Source organism: Chaetodon trifascialis, chromosome 10 (assembly GCF_039877785.1).
Source record: "Chaetodon trifascialis isolate fChaTrf1 chromosome 10, fChaTrf1.hap1, whole genome shotgun sequence".
NCBI classification, from domain to species: Eukaryota; Metazoa; Chordata; class Actinopteri; order Chaetodontiformes; family Chaetodontidae; genus Chaetodon; species Chaetodon trifascialis.
In genome coordinates, this window is record NC_092065.1 from 19326507 (window position 1) to 19345227 (window position 18721).

An 18721-nucleotide genomic window follows, 5' to 3' on the forward strand; every position below is an offset into this window, starting at 1 on the left:
TGCGTTCAGGGTCGTCGGGAAAGACGGGACGACACGAACTTCCTGATTAAAGCAGGTCTTTTTGAGTATTGGTTGGAAATTCCAATTAATCCTAACTCTCGGAGGGTAATCTGCAATTTACAAATACTGATGTATTCATACTACTACTAGTACTACTACTAATACTAATAATAATGATAATATGAAGAGGAAGAATATAGGAAAGAAGGGGATTTTAGTGCAAGACAGTGAACGTTTTAACTGGTGCTCCTTATATTTATTGATTAGATATTATTTATTCGCATTTCGTCATTGTTCTTCATATGCCTTCACCTCTTATGTCTGCATGTCATCATATGTTAATGCAACCTCTTCAACTTCCTTATTTGTCTAACGCACAAAAATGTCAATGAAAATACAAGGACAATGGCAGTCTTGCTCTCAGGCTCCCTCCAGCAATGGTCATAAAATACGCACAAAATAAAATCACGCAAATTCAATGACAAGTCAGGGAAAGACAATATAAGATATTACTAAAAATAAATAGTGATAGACATAATGTGTGTGTATAACCATTGTTTATGTTATTGTTTATTAAGAGTGAAATACCATGGCATGTTTTTCTAAGTGGGTGTCTTTTTTTCCCCACTTGTTATTATAATCCATCCTATTTTTTCTCTGTTTATCTGATATATCTGATATATTTTTGTTATCAAAATATCATGTCTGTCTCCGCCTGTCAGCATAAAGATTTCAGTTATTTGTCCCAGTGCTGCTATCTTAAAGTTATGGCAGAGTAAGATAACACTGATTTGTCTATACATTCATTTTGTTTGTGCATGGACTGGAATGCATACTAATATTTAGACTGAGGTCCTGCTTTATTATTTGTCAAGTCATGTCAGGTTTTACTGTATATGTGTTTATATTCCATGTTGTGTTTTATTACAATGAGATTAATTTGATACATTTTTAGATTATACTTTACCCTTTTCAGGAGGAAAGTGAGGTCTTTTACTTAATCTTTTACTTAATAGGTGAAAAAGTTTACTTCCTGATCTGTAGGCTGCCTGTGAATGTATTTTTCTGTGTGTGTGTGTGTGTGTGTGTGTGTGTGTGTGTGTGTGTGTGTGTGTGTGTGTGTGTGTGTCTGCTGTGATGAAATAAATGTACTACTACTACTACTACTACTAATAATAATAATAATAATAATAATAATAATATCAAGAATAAAAATAAAATAGTAAGAATAAATGAAACAATTATTGAATGGAGAAATAATTCACTACCACAATACTCTCATACTATACGGACAGTGTCAACTTTCAATAAAGACTAGTTTAGTACAGTTTATTATTGTCCTTACAACAATAAACCATGATTACAATGACAATCGTATAAAAAACATGCAAGCGTTTTACAACAATAAGAGGCCACAAGAATTGTTACATGTTAATCAAAGCAGCGATCATTTCCCGTTATCAAGTGAAATTAAGATTTTTTCGTTGTCATCAGGTGGATTGACTTGGTTAAACCTGCCGTATTGGCTTTTGCTTTGGAGACGAAACCAAAGGTGGAAAAACCTCAAAACACTTCCACTACCTTTAACTCAGCACGTTCAGTAAGTTGGGCGTTTCTGAACGAGCCAAGGGCGTGCTCGTACTGTGTGAGTGTGTTCGATTTGTAAAGCACAGGAAACGTACGAGCGGAGTTAATGTTTTAAATTAACCGATTTTCAACGAAATGTGACTATATAACAAATGGTACAAACGGAAAAACTTTTTTAGCTTCTTCTGTGAGCAAAACGAGTTTTCCTAACCGCACATAAATCAACACAATAGTGCAAACTCCGGTATTCCGGGCGACAGAATATTTTTACTTCGATCAGAGAACTCCATGAACTGGCAAGCTTCGTAGCCAATAAAACCTCAAAGCCTGGTTTGAGGGATGGGATTCCAACCAATAGTTTTGCTGTGACCGTATGAGTGACATACGCTGTAGCTGTAGTGGGGGAAGGGGTCGCTGAAGTTGACGGAACCGCCATCTTGAAAAGTGCCCTCCGATGATCTACCTTTTCGCGCCTGTCAGGACCAGTTTTAAACGCTTTATTTTCCTTAGCGAAATTTCGTGTAATCTCCGTGTTCGTTTTATTAAGGCCTGGGACTAATGGCAAAATAAACTACATGCTGGAGACTCGCTGTTTACCGTTGTCTATCGGTAGGTACACTTGCCAGCCCATGCACTAGGTTGGTGCTGAAGAGACGATTAGCCAGCAGTCTTCAGATAGCCGGCTAACGTTAGCTGGCTAGCAAGAAGCATACTTGGCCATCTTAACACTGTGCTGTCAGACACTCTTGGTGTACCTCTAGCTAGGACATGGGTAACGTTAACGTTGCAGAGCAGTGTTATAAGGGACTGTGAAGCCATAGCGATATTTAGTTGGCCAACTTGTTAGCTAATTAAGGTTAGTCTCATAACTCACCCATACTGGCTAACTTGACGTAACGTTAGTTACCAACGTAAAGTTAGTTTGATCCTGATTTTAGGTGGCCAGGTTAGCTAACAATAGCTAACGATAGCTAGTGACGGTAGCCAGTTTGCCTGAGCCGGTGTCTGTTGCGTTAGCAGTCTGTTTTGGGCCCTGGTATGTAAATCGTCTGACGTTACTGTAAACGTAGGATTTCCACAGCAAATAACGTTAGTCACCGCTACCTTACATAAGACAAATAATAGCTTGAATTATCTGATACTGTTTGTCTGGTGTTTCAACCCGTGTTTCACTGAAACTAGCGCTAAAGATATTTCTGACGTTGTTCGGTTTAACCAGTTGTACATTGCAAGGCCATAATGTCTTTTTCAGGAACGTTGACTTTGCGTGCGATCGGTGGATAGCTGGAAGCGAACGTCAGTATAACAAAGTTAATGGTCGAAATCTGCTGTTACTTCTGCAATCTGGGACAAAACTGCGTCTTCAGCAGGCTCAGTCTGTCGGCTCGGAATTAGCAAGTGAAACGAATCGTATAATTCTCTGTGTAACGTTATAGGCTGCAGCACCTCTGTTGATTTAAGCAAGTAAAACGCTGTTGTCTTTTTACTTGGACATGCGCAAACTACTTGGGTTGGGAACTTAGTGAGCAATCAGATTCATTTTAACCGTCAGTAGCTCGTTAGTGTCTAATTTAGATCGATTTTGTTTGGGTCTCGTGACAGTGGCTGGTGAGCTGGGGCATTCAGTCAGTCACTGTGAAGCTATTAAAGCTATAAAGTTTGTTTTCCTGGAGTTCGGCTTGTTTGCCTTGAGCATTTTATGGCATTTGACCTTTGATATATGTTGCACAGGTAGATTTTTGTATTCATGGGCTAATTAAGGTTTCATCCTGAGAGAGATAAATAGAGATAAATTCTGTTCCTTGATTTGAAGTCTCAAGACTTTGTACGATTAAGGATGTATTTTATAGTTGCAGTACTTTGGGCAGTGGTGGCCAGCTGTTACTGAGCCAATACAAATAACAAGAAGAACACATCCTAAAGCAGAGGCAGGACAGATGCACTGGACTTGATGTGATCATAACAACTAGCCACATTTTTCTATTTGAAGAAGGTTTGAGCACACGGTGACTAGAATTTGTTGTGTTTATTGAACATATTTGCTGCAGTCTCTTGGTATCATCTCATTCTTATTCAAAATTAGTAGGATTGTAATTAATGCACCAGTGCACACTTTCCTTCCTTATGCATATAAGCTGTCCACAGCAAATCATAGAAATCTGTTTCAGGCTGAAAATCTGAGAATTGGTTTACACACATTGTAACAACCTGGTTGGTATACAATCTGCATTTAGCTGGAAGTGGTAAGTAATCAGATTTTTCTTCTGCTCTGTCACTACCTAATTTAAAAATTAAAATATTTGTTATCTGAGGCTGCAGACTGAAGCGATTGTTTTAATGTTGGTGCATTTGCGCTGGCACTTATCATATTGCGTTACCTACCCTATATTCCCTTCTGTTTACATACACGCTTGTAAAACTGCCCACTGGAAACCTCATTAAGCATGTACATGGCCAAGAATCCACGTGTTTCCAGTAGAAATTTATCCCTAACTCTAATTGTTGACTCTTAATCTAAAGAATCCATGCTTAGTGTGTTGTATTGCTGCTTGCAGCTGGAAAACATTGTCATAATCTAAGTACTATTTTTGACAGCAAGGTCCTTTCCCCTCCTCCTTAACCAGGGCATTATCAAGTTCTCATGCTTGCTATAACCAGTAGTGTCTGATTAGATTTTCCCCCTGCATAATACAGCCGCAGACCACGCACCTGCACATTGTATACAGTACACACTGTGGGTAATAAATTCAGATTTTCCACTCAGACACCGTCAGCCCAATATATTGGCACAGGTGTGATGAGCATAATTGCCGTGTTAACTCGTTGTAAAAAATTCTTAATTAAATCTTGACAGAAATAACATGAAAGCCAGCAAAATTATCTTGGTTAATGTTTCCACTGCACCATCACCAACTCTGGTTTGGTTGACATAAACCCTTAGTTCACAGAGTTAGATGTGAAAATATTCTGGTTCTGCATGTTGTTTTCCCTGTTACTCCACTCTGCAGTTACTGGCCTCTTTGGGCTGTTGGGTTAGTTTGCTGAATACAAGTGTGTTACTGAGCAGCAGCTCTCAAGAGGTCACCATTAAATTAGCAAAATAAAAGGCAGAAATTGGCCCAAACAAATCAACCTCAACCAGTCATGATAGCATATTTATTTGTCGAATTGCCCAACCCTAGTATACATGGAAGAAAGAGTAAAGCAATTCAAATGTTTCTGAATATTGGTTAATATCGTTTCTAACTCAGGTAGAGGGCCTGCTCCATATACAGAATAGTTTCATCAGGGTTGTTTTGGTGTACTGATTACCTGTAGAGGTTGAACATCATTGAGATGATCCTTAAAAGAGCACACAATTTTTTAAAACCTTATGACCATGTCCTTATATTACTTGCAATTTCAGATCTACATGGCTTGGTGGTGTCACTGAATATATTTCAAAAGATGCTGAAAGCTGCATCTCTTTCCTCATACATCCCTGTATCATGGTGAGAAACATGAGCAGAAAGAAGTATTCTATATATTTTTTTTAATTTGATTAATAATTCCAAGCATTTCCAGTCAAAAACTGTTTAGACAGTGGCACACATTTTGTTGCTTTGACTTTTAGCTGCAGCTGATACGACACTAGGGATGTAATGATAACAAAGACCCACTGTACGATAATACCTCAATAATAAGGCCATGATACAATATTTATTGCAATATTTAAAAAAACAAAGAAAGAAAAATAACTTGAAAAAATACCCTTTATTAATGAATTAATTTATACAGCATTTTCTATTCATGAAAAAAATAAAAGTAGCCAGCCATGGCCTAAGCATGTGCAAAAAATTGGCATGAATTGTCTTTGAATGATTGAACCATCTACGAGTTCAAAACAAGCACAGCGCTGTAGTCAGTAACAGTTTTTTTTTAATAAAATAATTAAAAGAGCCGTTCCATCGGATGACTACATCCATGATCAGTGTATGTACTGGCAGGTTTAACAGTCTGGTGGTCAGCTCAGCTGTGGTAGTTGAACTGCGGGGGAAAAAACACTGCTGCACCTCCTCACTTGATTAAGCAGATGACTGGCACGGCCTACGTTTAAACCCGCTTGTGAAGCGAGGTTTAAAGTGTGTCCAAAACACGTCATGTGTGGCGACAGTCCAGCCTCTCTCACTGCTATGTCCATATTTCATGCATTGTCTGTAACGTTATTGTTATTCTTCTTGTCAAGCTCCCACTCTAAAACAGAAGCTTTCAAAACCTCAGCTATGTTGAGTCCTGTGTGTGATTCGAGAAGAGGCTGTGTCTGTAGGACAGAACTTTTCATTTCCCATTCGCTGGCCATAACACGAGCTGTGACTGTAATCTATCTCTGAGTAGCTCGTCAAGTCCACCGAAGTAGTGGGTGAGATGCACTCTGCTTCTTTGAGGCTCTGTGTCACTATAGGCTTTGCCTCTTGGTACAGAGCTCGTATCACTGTGACAAAGGTGTAGCTTTGATGCAATTTTATACTTTGGCTCCAACGTGTTTACTAACCTCTTAAATCTATCACTGAAAACGTCCCTAAGTCTTTGGTTATATATTCACCGATGCATCTTGTCTATTCAGCGCTGGGACTGCTGTGTTTCTTGTAGTGTAGTTGACTGTTGTCCCGCAGAATTTGCATCTGCAAATGGTTTGCTATGATATTCATATGAAACGCAGTGGAACATTCCTTTAATGACATGTCTCCGTCCATTTCTGTGTCCACCTTACAGGTGTGTGCTGTTGAACTGCTGTATGTGTGCTGTTTGTCAGTCTGTCCATCACCGCTGTAGCCTGGAATGGGCCACAACTCCCAAAGACTAGAACACGCCTCTTTATAACCTGAGCTCCGTCGTCTGGACTCCAACATACTCACAGGTAGGAAGAAGAAAAATCTGTTAAATGATCTCCCAGTTAACCATAGGCATCTATTATATTCTAATAACCTCTGATGGAAGACGTGATATTGTATTGATTTTAATGCCACATGTTGGTGATGTTTGCACAAATTTTTTTTAGAGCCAACATGTTTTGGAAATTTGACCTCCACACCACATCCCACATTGACACGCTGTTAGAGAAGGAGGATGTGACGCTGATGGAGGTGATGGATGAGGATGATGTCCTGCAGGAGTGCAAGGCCCAGAACCACAAACTGGTTGACTTCCTGCTGAGACCACAATGCATGGAGGACCTGGTCACCTTCATCACACAGGAACCCAATATTGATGTTGAAGAGAAGGTTAAATACAAGTAAGAGAACATTGTGCAGATGATAAGAGGGATCAAAATGAAGGACCTGACTTGTTTCCTTTCAAGAAAGTTTTACTATTGGGTAAACATATACAGACAGTAGGGGTGTGCCATCATATTTTTCATGATAGTGATATAATTTTTGATATGGTAAAGAAAAGGTCATTGTGATAATGGCAGTATTCTAACTTGCTAACATAATGACGTCAATATTGTTACGCAGAGCAACAACAAGTGTGACTGAAAGTGAAAGTAATACTGCTACTGGCTCAATGGTCTCTTTGCTGTATTGCAACACTTAATTTAGCCATTATGGGCACATGTGCAGTTAAGGGGTATACAAGCTCGCAGAAAATGGAGTAAAACGGAGGGCATTTCCTTTGAGGGCAGCATATCTTGCAGTTAGATTACATAGTATAAAACTTTTCATTTTTAGACTCATGCATCAGTAAAAGCTTTTTGACAATCACAGAATGCTTGAAAGTGTTAGCTGGGAGTGATAGCCATTTTTGCCTGTTCGAATTTGACCAAAAATGACTTCCGATTATTCCTTCTAAAAAAACTCCACATAGGTTCGAATCATTCAAATATCTATTTTTGTGCCTTATATTACAAGAGGGGAAAACCAATAGGAGAGACATACTACTCGTATGTTATTTCAACATAAACGTGAAAAAAGACCTACAGACCTACACAGTTCAAAATAACAAGTAATCTCCTATGCTAGTTTGTTGAGTTATTTGCTTGTTGCCGCTTGACCCACATTTTATTTTGCAATGAGTGAAAGTTGGTGCCAGCCGACACGTCCTGGAAGATTTCAATGTCCCGGACAAACAAATGTAGCATTTTTTTCGGTGATTAGTGAGCAACGAGCAGCAAGGCAATCCCTCCAGACCTTTGCGCACCATGAATGTACGTTCACTAAAAGTGTTTGTTGTTGCCACTGGCTCAGGTAGTTATTCGAAGTGTCTGAGAACATTCTGGAAAGGATCCCTACGGAGATAGTCCTTTTTGTTGAAGAGTCAGGTCTGTTTTGATTTACCAGAAACAACTGTTATCACTCTTGCCAAAGCCACCAGACTCCATTCAAAGAAACAGTAATTTTATCATGGTGAAATACACTTCATTCAAACATGTCAGAAACAAAACCACCAAAATCTTCATCTTTCACTGTTCAACCAATCGCTACCAACTCTGGTTTGAAATAAACTCTTAATTCACCAAATGGGGGGAGAAGCGAGAGAGAGGATGGACATCAGATGAGCAGTGATAACAGTGTGTAGAGCCAGAATATTTTCACATCTATCTTGGGAATTATTTTGACTGGGCATTACGATCAGAGAGACTTAAACATTTTGGACTTCAGCAGATTTTCATGGGGAAAAAATGTTAATTACTGGACAACAGAATCTCTGGTTTTGTGAGTATGGAACTATGAAAATTGCAAAGTGCACTAATTACAGATGAGAAAACACTGCAATTTTAACACAAGGAAATGACATGCATCATGTTGTCCTCTGCATTTACTGTAATGTGACTGGATGTCATGAATGGATGCAAAAGAGACATGCAGAGGTGGAAATTTAGACTGAAATTTCGAAAACAACTGTCTTCAAAATAGACTATGTCGTGAGAGTGTTATGGTATTCAGCATAACCACGATGGAACAAATGGCAAATTAAGTTTTATCTTTTGTTCACTTCCTTTGCTGTCTTTAATTGCTACCTGCTCTCTCATCTTTGCCTCTCTTTTGCCAGGAAACCAAAGCATGTATGACTTTTTTACCTTCAAATAACGTCCACTCCTAGCTTAATATTGACACCAGTGCCACTGAGTGTTGTGTGAGTGACATTCAGCTCTGCAAATTGTGCCACAGCAGTTCATGGGCCTGGAAAGTATTAGTCCCAGAGCAGGGACATTTTAGGGAGTCTGGGAGCTACAGCAGAAGAAATTGATTTATACCCTGATACCTCTGGTTGAAATTCAGGTACATTTCCTGGTTCCTGCAACGGTCCCGTGGCACTTGGAAAAGTTCCTTACACCAATTGAACAGAGCATCCAGCTGTCCTGTGTTCTGACTGCTCTCTGAATGACTTATTTGTAGCTTAAGAGTATGTTAATAAGAGCTGATCAACTAAAAGAGGGCACAGAATGACAACATTTCCCTCCCCCATCACTTCTCTTTCACACACACTTACACTCACTATCTACAAACACCGTGTCTGCAATGTGACGCATCAGGAAGCTGTTCACATTAACAATTAAGTGAAACAGGCTATTTGAATGATGTTCTGATAAAGTCATTTTTATAATGCACTGCATTGATGAATGAGAAATTCATGGTCCTCTTGGTATGGGTAACTTTATATTTGACACTTTTGTGGGTTTTTTTCTTTTTCCTTTTTAATTAAACTGTGAAGGCATCCTGCCAAGCTTTTCTGTCCGCAGTTCTTTTACCCACTCTCACATAAATCAATAGTAAACTCTTTCAAGCCTTTTTGGAGCCTTCTTTTATTTCACAAGTGTATTTGAAGAACAAGGCAGTTCGCAACATTTTATTGAGCGTCCAAAGCTGATCAGATCCATCAAAGTCTCATAACATGAAATGTAACTTTAAAGGTCTGTGCCAATTTTCACTTTCTTCTTGTTTCTCCCAGCAGTTTATCACTGTAGTTAGACTGTTTGATATCTCTTGTTCCATCATGAAGAATCTAAGTAGTGGCTGCTCGTCCTGTGTGACGTGTAAACATTATGTCACAGTATTGTAACTGATGCGTTGGAAAAATCTAAGGATCAGCTTTTGTTCTGTTCCAGGTATCCCAACATATCATGTGAGCTGCTTACGTCAGATGTGAGCCAGATCAATGACAGACTTGGAGAAGATGAGAAACTGCTGATGAAACTATATGGCTTCCTCCAGAATGAGCCTCCTCTCAACCCGCTTCTGGCCAGCTTCTTCTCCAAGGTCCTGTCCATTCTTATAGGACGCAAGCCTGAACAGGTAAGTGGGCGAGAAGAGCATGTTGTATCTGAGAACAGAATAGTCATTTGTCATCTGATGTGATTTTTTTTTTTCCGAAAACAGAATCAGGATTAGAATCAGAATCAGGTTTATTTCCAAGTAGGTTTTCACATACACAAAACTTGCCGTTTGATATCGGTGCATAACGATAAACATGGTATGAGAAAATCTAAATAAAAATGGGAGAAAGCACTGAAGTCGAGAAGCATCAATAGAAAATTGACCATAACATGAAAAAATATGTACAATATTTACATTTTAAATGAAAGAGCTGTGCAGTTTTATACAGGAATGTGCAAAACATATAACGCAATATAATGTAATGTGGGGGGAACCCCACTGGCATCACTGTTGGGGGAGTTCCTGGGCATTCTTGAAGAAAATGTTTTAATAGCGTGAGGTTTTGTCCCTGGTGGACTGCAGCCTACTGCCGGAGGGCAGTCTCTCAGACTGTGTCTGGGGTGGGAGGGATCAGCCACAATCTTTCTTGGACGCCTCAGGGTCTTGGAGGAGTACAGGTCTTTGAGGGATGGCAGATTGCAACCGATTACCTTCTCAGCGGAGCAGATGATGTGCTGCAGTCTGCCTCCTGCAGTTCTGTCTTTGGCAGTGGTTGCATTGTAGCAGGTGTTGATGGAGGAGGTGAGGATGGACTCTGTCAAAGTGCACTGTCAAAGTCTTTGGCGGGTTGAACTTCTTCAGCTACTACAGGAAGTAACTTAACGACCTGGTAACTTGGACAAAAACCCATGGAAATTCACAAAATTTTTCCCCTGACAAAAGGGAAAAAAAAAAAACCCTGTACTAACAGTGGGGCAATGGCCAGCAAATGTGCAGCCTGGTGATCATCTCCACGGGCCGCTGCAACCTCGTCCCCTTCCTCTGCCACGTCCTCGTCCTCTGCCTCGTCCAGCCACTGCTTCCCTCTTCTTGGACTTGATCTTTGGCTCAATGTCAACCAGCAAGGTGTCCAATGGGAGACTGTCGGGCAGGATAAAGTAGCAAATATTGTTGCCTCGGACACTGAGAGATTCCAGCTGAGATGGCTTCCTGTTTTTCAGGGTCATTTTCACCTTAAAGCATTGTGGAAAATGTGTTTATTTGTGGTCCCATCCCCGCAGCAGGCTGCCATACTGGCTGCTTCAGCAGACTTCTCAGTCTTTACACATGGCTGCAGTCCACCTGTGGAGCTCACTGTGGGTTTTATTGACAACTTAGGTACTCGGATGCTGACTGCGAACATGCAGCATACAATGCCGTCTCATCCACGTGATTGATTTTTGACATCTCACACATGGCCATCAGAAACTTCTTCTTTTGCTTCTGCTTCTTCTGGTTCTTCTTCCGGTACTACTGTTGCTGCTGCTGCTTCTTCTTTGTCCATGGCTTCGCCTCAGTCTGCTGACCTGGGTATTAGCACCTCCATTTGTCCTTCCCTGTCCAACACCTTCACCAGTTCATCTCCCCATTAAGACTGATTTTACAAATTTAACAAGTTACTTCGGACACAATCATCAGTACATAGCCTGTTCATAACCAGTACCAACAACATCTTCACTTCACCTGTCTCACATGTTCTTGACTCCCTGTGTATGTGGAGGGGTTAATCCTGCTCTCAGTGAAACATGAGAATGGCCATTTTGTGTTTTTGGCATCAGAATTTTTTTGGGCCAGGTGGGGACCCCAATAATAGCAGAAACCTTGCCTCCATGGAAGTTTTTCAGAGCATAGTCGTTTAGCTCCTCTCTCCACCTTGCTAAACCTGCACTTTGACTCCGTCTCCGTAAACCTGTCTCCGTTTCCACTTAAATGAGTCCAAATCAACTTTTGTTTTGTTGCAAAGTTCTGTGTCACAGTCCGCTCAGAAGGGTTGGAAGCCTTCCAGCTGGAGCGCAAGGTCTGGTATCGATCCACACAGCCATGTCTCTGTGAAGCATAAAATTTAAGGAAAAAAAAAAAAAGCCTCTGTTTTTCCCCATCAGCTGAAGTTCATCCAGGTTGTTACACAGTGAACACACACTGGAAAGAAATATTCCCAGTAATGGTGTGCAGAGTCCATGTTGGTGGAGATTCCATGTTCTTGGGCTCTTCTCTGGTGAAAGGTATCACAGCAGAAAACTGAATTTACAAACCAGAGAAAACAATGCGCACCAACACACTGAGGCAGCCATCTGTGGCACCATCCTTAGGGGTCAGTGCCCAAACATAGTAATCACTAGTAATCAGGTGACATGGTCTGAATGTTTTCTATGTCTTCTAACAGACTAACAGTGTCTAACAGAATATTTTAGTTTATCCTCTTTCCTGATTGTGTATTGTTTGTTTGTCTATGTTCATAGATAGTGGATTTTCTGCGGAAGCGGGAGGACTTTGTAGACTTGATGATTAAACACATCGGGACATCTGCAATCATGGACCTGCTGCTCAGAATGCTCACCTGCATCGAACCACAACAGCTACGACAGGACGTTCTCAACGTGGGTAGTGGGGCAACACTATCACTTGATGAAATACTTTCAAGCAATTTAGATTAGACCATCACAACCCACAAGAATATACCAACAGTTCCAGTGTTGCTCGCTGTAGTTAAGTTACACAGTAAACGTTTGTTGAGGACAATTAGCATTGAGAGTATGCTGTACGAAATTTCATGCTGCTTATTCTTCACTGACACGTCACCATGTAGCCTTTCTACTTGGACAAGTTAAACAGGTGTTTAGCTGTCATTGGCCTTTGATTCTAATTTTCAGAATGGAAAAACAATACCTGGTATTTTTAAAGCGACTAGAATCTCAAATTTGTGGATTTGTTACGGGGTTATTGCTTCTTATTTGGGGCACGCACACATAAGCCAGAAAATAAGTCAGAATAAACTTTTGTAATAATTTTGTAGTCTTTATTTAATACACAGAATCTTCCCACCTGCAGCATAAATTGAAAGTCTTGTTCTCTTGGTTTTCCTCCTGATGTTTTGTGTTTTCCGGACCATCTCTGTTCTCTGCCCCCTTAAAGTGGCTGAACGAGGAGAAGGTGATTCAGAGACTGGTGGACATGGTGCAACCTTCTCAAGATGAGGATGTGAGTTTTTCACACACACACCCTTCACCAGTGTTTCCCACAGAATATGTGTGTCTGTTACAAACTACGAGTACTGACCTTGTTTTTCCCTTCAGTTTATGGTTAATTGTCTTATTTTCCCTTTTTGTCTACCTTTGTTTACACAGAGACACTCCAATGCCTCCCAGTCACTGTGTGAGATCATCAGACTGAGCAGAGACCAAATGTTCCAGGTCCAGGGCTGCTCAGAGCCCGACCCACTTCTGGCCACGCTTGAAAAGTATGCACATGTTTATGTACAAGAAGTCTTACAGTTAGCCCTGCGCAGGTCAGACCTGGTGCAGTTCCATACTGTTTTGACTCTGTTAACTCCTAAGCTATTTAAGCTTATTAAATATTCCTGAGATCCTAATTAGTCTACCTGTGATCAGTCATTTAGCTTTTATTTGCTCACCATTTTTGCTTTTGTTTATTTTATTTTCTACAGTGTAACAATACATTTGTCTAACAATGGCTATTGTTATATTTGCCTATTTAAAGTGAGCGTTCCCTGGCAGATCTGGCAAACGACTTTGAAGCTTGCTTTGCCCTCATCTTTATGTCTGTTCTCCTCAGGCAGGAGACGGTGGAACAGCTGCTGTCTAATATATTCGACAAGGAGAAGAATGAATCTGCAATTGTCAGTGTTATCCAGATCCTCCTCACATTGTTTGAGACAAGGAGACCAGCGTATGTCCTCTTGATATTTTAAGTTGATATTGGATATACAGTAGAAGAAGATGAGCATTGTGCTGTTCATATCATAGCCAAAGACGGCTGTTATAAATTATTAAGCACTGCAACACATCCTGAATTCACCAAACAACACATGTTTTGAATCAGATCTGTAGTTTAATGTCTACCCACCCCCATTATTACTGTTAATGCTCCCACTATTTTGGTAGAGGTTTAGGGAAAACATTGTTTATATGTGCTTCAATATGAGATTCCTAACCCCTGATTATTTTGCCAGTCTGTGACAGTAGGCACAGTCCAAAAAAGCTGGCAATGCTACATTGTGTTTGGTAAGCCAGTTCATGAGGTTATGCCTTTCCATGTTGTAGGTTTGAGGGACATATGGAGTGCCCCCCTGGGATGTCACACCCTTCATTCTCAGTCAACCACAGCATCCTGGAGGCTGTGAGACCCCGACTCAAAGACTTTCACCAGCTGCTACTGGAACCCCCAAAGGTAAAAAAAACACAGACAGCTGTAAGCTGTTTTTCAGTAACAAAATGTATGGTAGATTGACTTGATAGGTTGCAGTCTGCATGGAACGCTTTCATTTATTAATTTAATCCTTTTAGGCAACCCATTATCAGCTTTTTTTAAGTTGAGTTTGAATTAGAAGGTTTCATTTTATTCTCTTATTTTTATTTTATACACGTTTAGCTATTTCTTTTACATTTCTTTATATATACTTATTTCTGTCCTTGTGCTGCTGTAATACCTAAATGTCCCCTCTAGGGGGTGAGTCATTGATGATCCTATCTTATGTTTTTGCAGATGTCAGAGAGTTTCTAGTAGTAATATCATTTTTTTTTATTTGGAAAGCAGCTGAAGATGACATTCAGTCCAGTTACGAAATAGTGTGATACAGTCCTCTACCACATACTATAAGTATGAAGTTGTGTGTATATCTGTTTTTAATAATTAATTTCTTCGTCCATTCTTTCATTCTCCACCTACAGAGGAATATGATGAAGACAACGTGGGGGGTGCTGGACCCTCCTGTGGGCAACACCAGGCTCAATGTTGTCAGACTGGTGGCCAGCTTGTTGCAGAGCAACACACACAGCATCAACACAGAACTCATTAACCTCAACACACTGGGAGTCATACTAGTGAGTACTTTCTGTGTTTTTGGTATTTGTTTTTAGCCATTTAAACAGATTTTTTTCCCCTTTCTCTACCTCATACCAAGCTAACTACAGTGTGTGTGAATGTATGTATATTGCGTATATGTGTGTGTGTCACCGCAGGTATAGATAGTTGAATAGAATGTTACTTTATTTTATGGTAAGAACATACGAAAACTAAACAAAAAATAAGAAGATACCTTTTTTTCTTTAGTGTCCTATCAAAGCAGCACTCAGTATTGGACTATTCAAACAGTTTACTCATGTCTCTCTTTATTTTTTTGTTTTGCTCCACAGGATATGTATTTCAAATACATCTGGAACAACTTCCTCCACATTCAGGTGGAGATCTGCACAGCCATGATTCTGGCTATGCCCCCCGCCCCCACTGACACCCAGCCAGACACAGAGCAAGAACATGCAAGGGAGAGCATCCTCATCAAACATGTAAGATTGGAATACTAGAGAAAAAGAGATGCTAACATCCATTTGCTGCATTTTAGCAAACTAAAGCTGTCTTGACACAGATAAAAAGAAATTCTTGACCATAAAAGTCAGTGGAAATGACAGTAACCCTTATGTGACGGTAAAGACTGTGTCACATTTCCAGAGGTAATCTGGTTAATCTCTGCCGTAATGTGTTTCCATGGCTGTGACTGCATATTGTACTGTACATATTCCAGACTGGCAGATAGTGAAGGCTTATCAATGATGCAGTGAAGGAGTTTTTGTGTGTTTCATTGCAGGCACGGCAGCAGTATGCAGACATCACAGGCACCCTGAATTAGTTGTATTTAATTTGTCTGTATTTTTCTCCACCAGCTGTTTCAAAAGTGCCAGTTTATACAGAGAATTGTAGACGCCTGGAGCTCCAATGAGAAAGAACAGTGAGTATTATGCTCTGCAGCACATGAGACCATGGGTAACTTTGTCAGGGTGTAATAATGTTTTATTGTGTTGGCATTTTCAGTAGTAGAATTGAAAAGAATACAACAGACCCAAAAGTGTTTTGCTGCTCTGCTATGATCCCTTCTGGTCATGGTTCAGATTAGATTAGAGAGCGATGCTTGTCTTTAGTGGTCGACTCAGAAAGTAATGTCCTCATAATCTTATTGATGTGTTTTTTGTGTTTTAGGGCGGAAGGTGGTCGGCGACGAGGCTACATGGGTCACCTCACCAGAATAGCCAACTCTATAGTTCATAACTGTGACAAAGGCCCTAATGGACCACAGATACAACAGCTCATCTCTGGTAAGGACTCGCTTCGGTCTGAGGACCTCATCATCTGTAGATTACCTTTATGTGCTTCTCTCAGTAGACTATTGACTATATTGTGTGAAGTTGTCATGGTAGTACTGGTTACTGGGCAGGAATCTTCCTGTGGCATCACTTAGCCCTATTTTCATGTCTCAAAACAACTAGTGGCGTTCGAGAAGAACTGTGTTTGTGTGTCTGTGTTTATGAATGTGTACGTGTGACACAGAGCTCCCGGCAGAGGACAGAGAGAAATGGGAAGCTTTTCTTTCTGGGCAGCTGGCTGACACAAACAAGAGAAACACTGTCGACCTGGTGAGTAACCACATGGACATTAACACTTTATTATGTATTTCACTGTACATGTTAGGTTCCATTCAGTTGTAAAGACAGGGACACATTTTGTTATGTTGGCTGTGCAGTCCAGCACATTGGATTTGAGATTAAACAGTGGCTCTTTTATTCCTAGATCCAGTTTACAGAGTACAGATCCAACTCAACACATGTGTCCGATCTTAATTACTCATGGACTGCACCGTACATTTTCAGAGAGATTTAGACTAGGATGCACTGCAGCACAGAACAAGCCAATGTCAAGAACAGTTAATTATATTATAACATGTTGGCACCACCATCCCTGTTCATTAGTGTGTTGTGAAATGCATTTTGTCCTCAAAGGCCAACCTTTTTTTTTTTACATTATTTTTTCTTCTAGGTGAATACACACCACATCCATTCCTCCAGTGATGATGAGGTGGACTTTAAAGACAGCGGCTTTCACCAGGACTCCTCTCTACAACAAGTAAGAGTTAAACAAACACATAAGTGCACATGCACACACACACACACAAATGTGTTACCTGCACACAAAGCAGGCCCATAGCCACACAGACCTAGCTAATGTGCCAATGTCCATAAGTCACTCAGGAGCTCTGTTGCTTTGCCATATGAACCTTTCTTTGGATATACATGGATATCTATTGGAGGCAAAAATAAGAATCAGTCCTTCTTGGCTAAAATTACTTTTAAAACAGCTTGCATGGAAAGGGAATAAATCATCAGCTTTCTTCTATAGCCCCCCAAAATACCTCACTCAATATTATACAAGCCCAGCTCCGAAAAAGTTGGGACGCTGCGTAAAACATCATTTGTGATCAATGAAGTCAATTGCAAGTCCTTTTTGAAATATCCTCAATTGGAAATGATACAAAGACAATATATTTAATGTTTTACCTCATCGACTTCATTCACAGCATCCTTTTTTGGAGTTGGAGTTTGAACTTGTTTCATCTCATTGAGATCAAATCAACATGTCTCTGTCATCAGGCCTTTAATCCGAAAACATTCTGTGACTATGGGTCATGCACAGTAATATAGCAACATCTCTACCATGTTTTTTATTGTTTTACTGAACTATTAATGTCACTTAGGAACCTTTATAGTTACTTTAAATAGAAATGAACTGACAGGTTTATTTTAACTACTGTTAAAGCATTTTGGCATCTGACTGTAAAATGCATGTTTTTGCTGTTTTAGCTATTAACCTGTCTAGCCTACATGTTTACACAGTCTTTGTTTTTACAACTCAGTATATGCATTTTCTATTTCCTGTACTGCAAGTAATGACCAGCTTTGTGTAGAGCCAAGACTATATCATTATCGTTGGTCCTGGGTTTTGCCAGGCCTTTTCTGATTATCAGATGCAACAAATGACGTCCAATTTTATTGAGCAGTTCGGCTTCAATGACGAAGAGTTTGCTGATCAGGACGATGTTGTGGAGTGAGTACTCATCCTGCATGATTGGACTTGCTGTCTAAATATTACTGTGTAAGACAAAAAGGGATAGGGCACTGAGGACATTACAAAGCTGGTGGGGGGTTGTTTATTTGTTCAGTCACTAATGGCATATTTATTTACATATCATAAGAAAAGGCTTTAAGCACTTTATTCTGTGCCCCATTACCGTGACATTTCAAAATACAATTGTTGAGAATGCCACTAAATGACATGCAGCTTCATTTTGATGAGTCTGAAGTTCTTCTATTGGATCAGAAACCTTTAGTTTGTGACAGAAAAAGATCAATTGCAGTAATTATAACCATCTTGCTCAGGCATTAAAACTAATGCCGTTACTTCCCAGATATACCTCATATCATTTTTGATGTGGCTGCCATAATATATAGAAAATGTGGTTTAAAAAGAAGAAACCATATCCAGCTTTGTGTTGTTGTGGTGTGCTGTCCCTTTGTACGGTCCTTAGGGCGAGCTGGTTTTGGGGGTGTGATCTTCTGCAAAGGTTGTGGGCTGTGGGAGATAGCTGGTAGTTGATCAGTGATTTAAAATGTCTTCCTCACTTTAAGCAGTTTGTGGGGTGAAGAGGCCTTTTTCAACAAGCTTTTTTCATTTAACATAGATAATGGGCTTAGCATCATCAGACTATGCAAAATGAGAAATGGGCTGAGGGAAATGAGCAATACACCAATACAAACAGTTCTACATGATGCTTTTTTATGCCAGTGTTGAAAGATGAAACTGTAAGGATGACAAATTCAATAACAAAATTTGACCAAACTTCTTTGACAAAGATGCAACTGTGTGTGACGTTGAACTAAGTAATTTACAGAGCTGTT

At 40.0% G+C, this 18721-nt stretch overlaps 1 protein-coding gene across 6 annotated transcripts in view; it reads left to right on the top strand.

Moving 5' to 3' along the window:
* The first annotated feature begins 1990 nt into the window (after nt 1-1990).
* Nucleotides 1991-18721, top strand: part of ppp6r3 (protein phosphatase 6, regulatory subunit 3) — a 29091-nt gene continuing 12360 nt past the window's right edge. For 4 of the 6 annotated variants that reach the window (XM_070971507.1, XM_070971505.1, XM_070971504.1 and 1 more), the window contains exons 1-16: nt 1991-2196; nt 6340-6484; nt 6626-6859; nt 9674-9860; nt 12221-12358; nt 12894-12959; nt 13106-13218; nt 13554-13667; nt 14042-14168; nt 14669-14821; nt 15134-15283; nt 15659-15723; nt 15972-16087; nt 16320-16405; nt 16806-16892; nt 17773-17870. In XM_070971507.1, coding sequence (XP_070827608.1) covers nt 6633-6859; nt 9674-9860; nt 12221-12358; nt 12894-12959; nt 13106-13218; nt 13554-13667; nt 14042-14168; nt 14669-14821; nt 15134-15283; nt 15659-15723; nt 15972-16087; nt 16320-16405; nt 16806-16892; nt 17773-17870 — 1727 coding nt within the window. In that variant the 5' untranslated portion in view covers nt 1991-2196; nt 6340-6484; nt 6626-6632. The remainder of the gene's footprint in view (nt 2197-6339; nt 6485-6625; nt 6860-9673; nt 9861-12220; nt 12359-12893; nt 12960-13105; nt 13219-13553; nt 13668-14041; nt 14169-14668; nt 14822-15133; nt 15284-15658; nt 15724-15971; nt 16088-16319; nt 16406-16805; nt 16893-17772; nt 17871-18721) is intronic. The other 2 variants (XM_070971508.1, XM_070971509.1) reach the window with 1 other exon arrangement.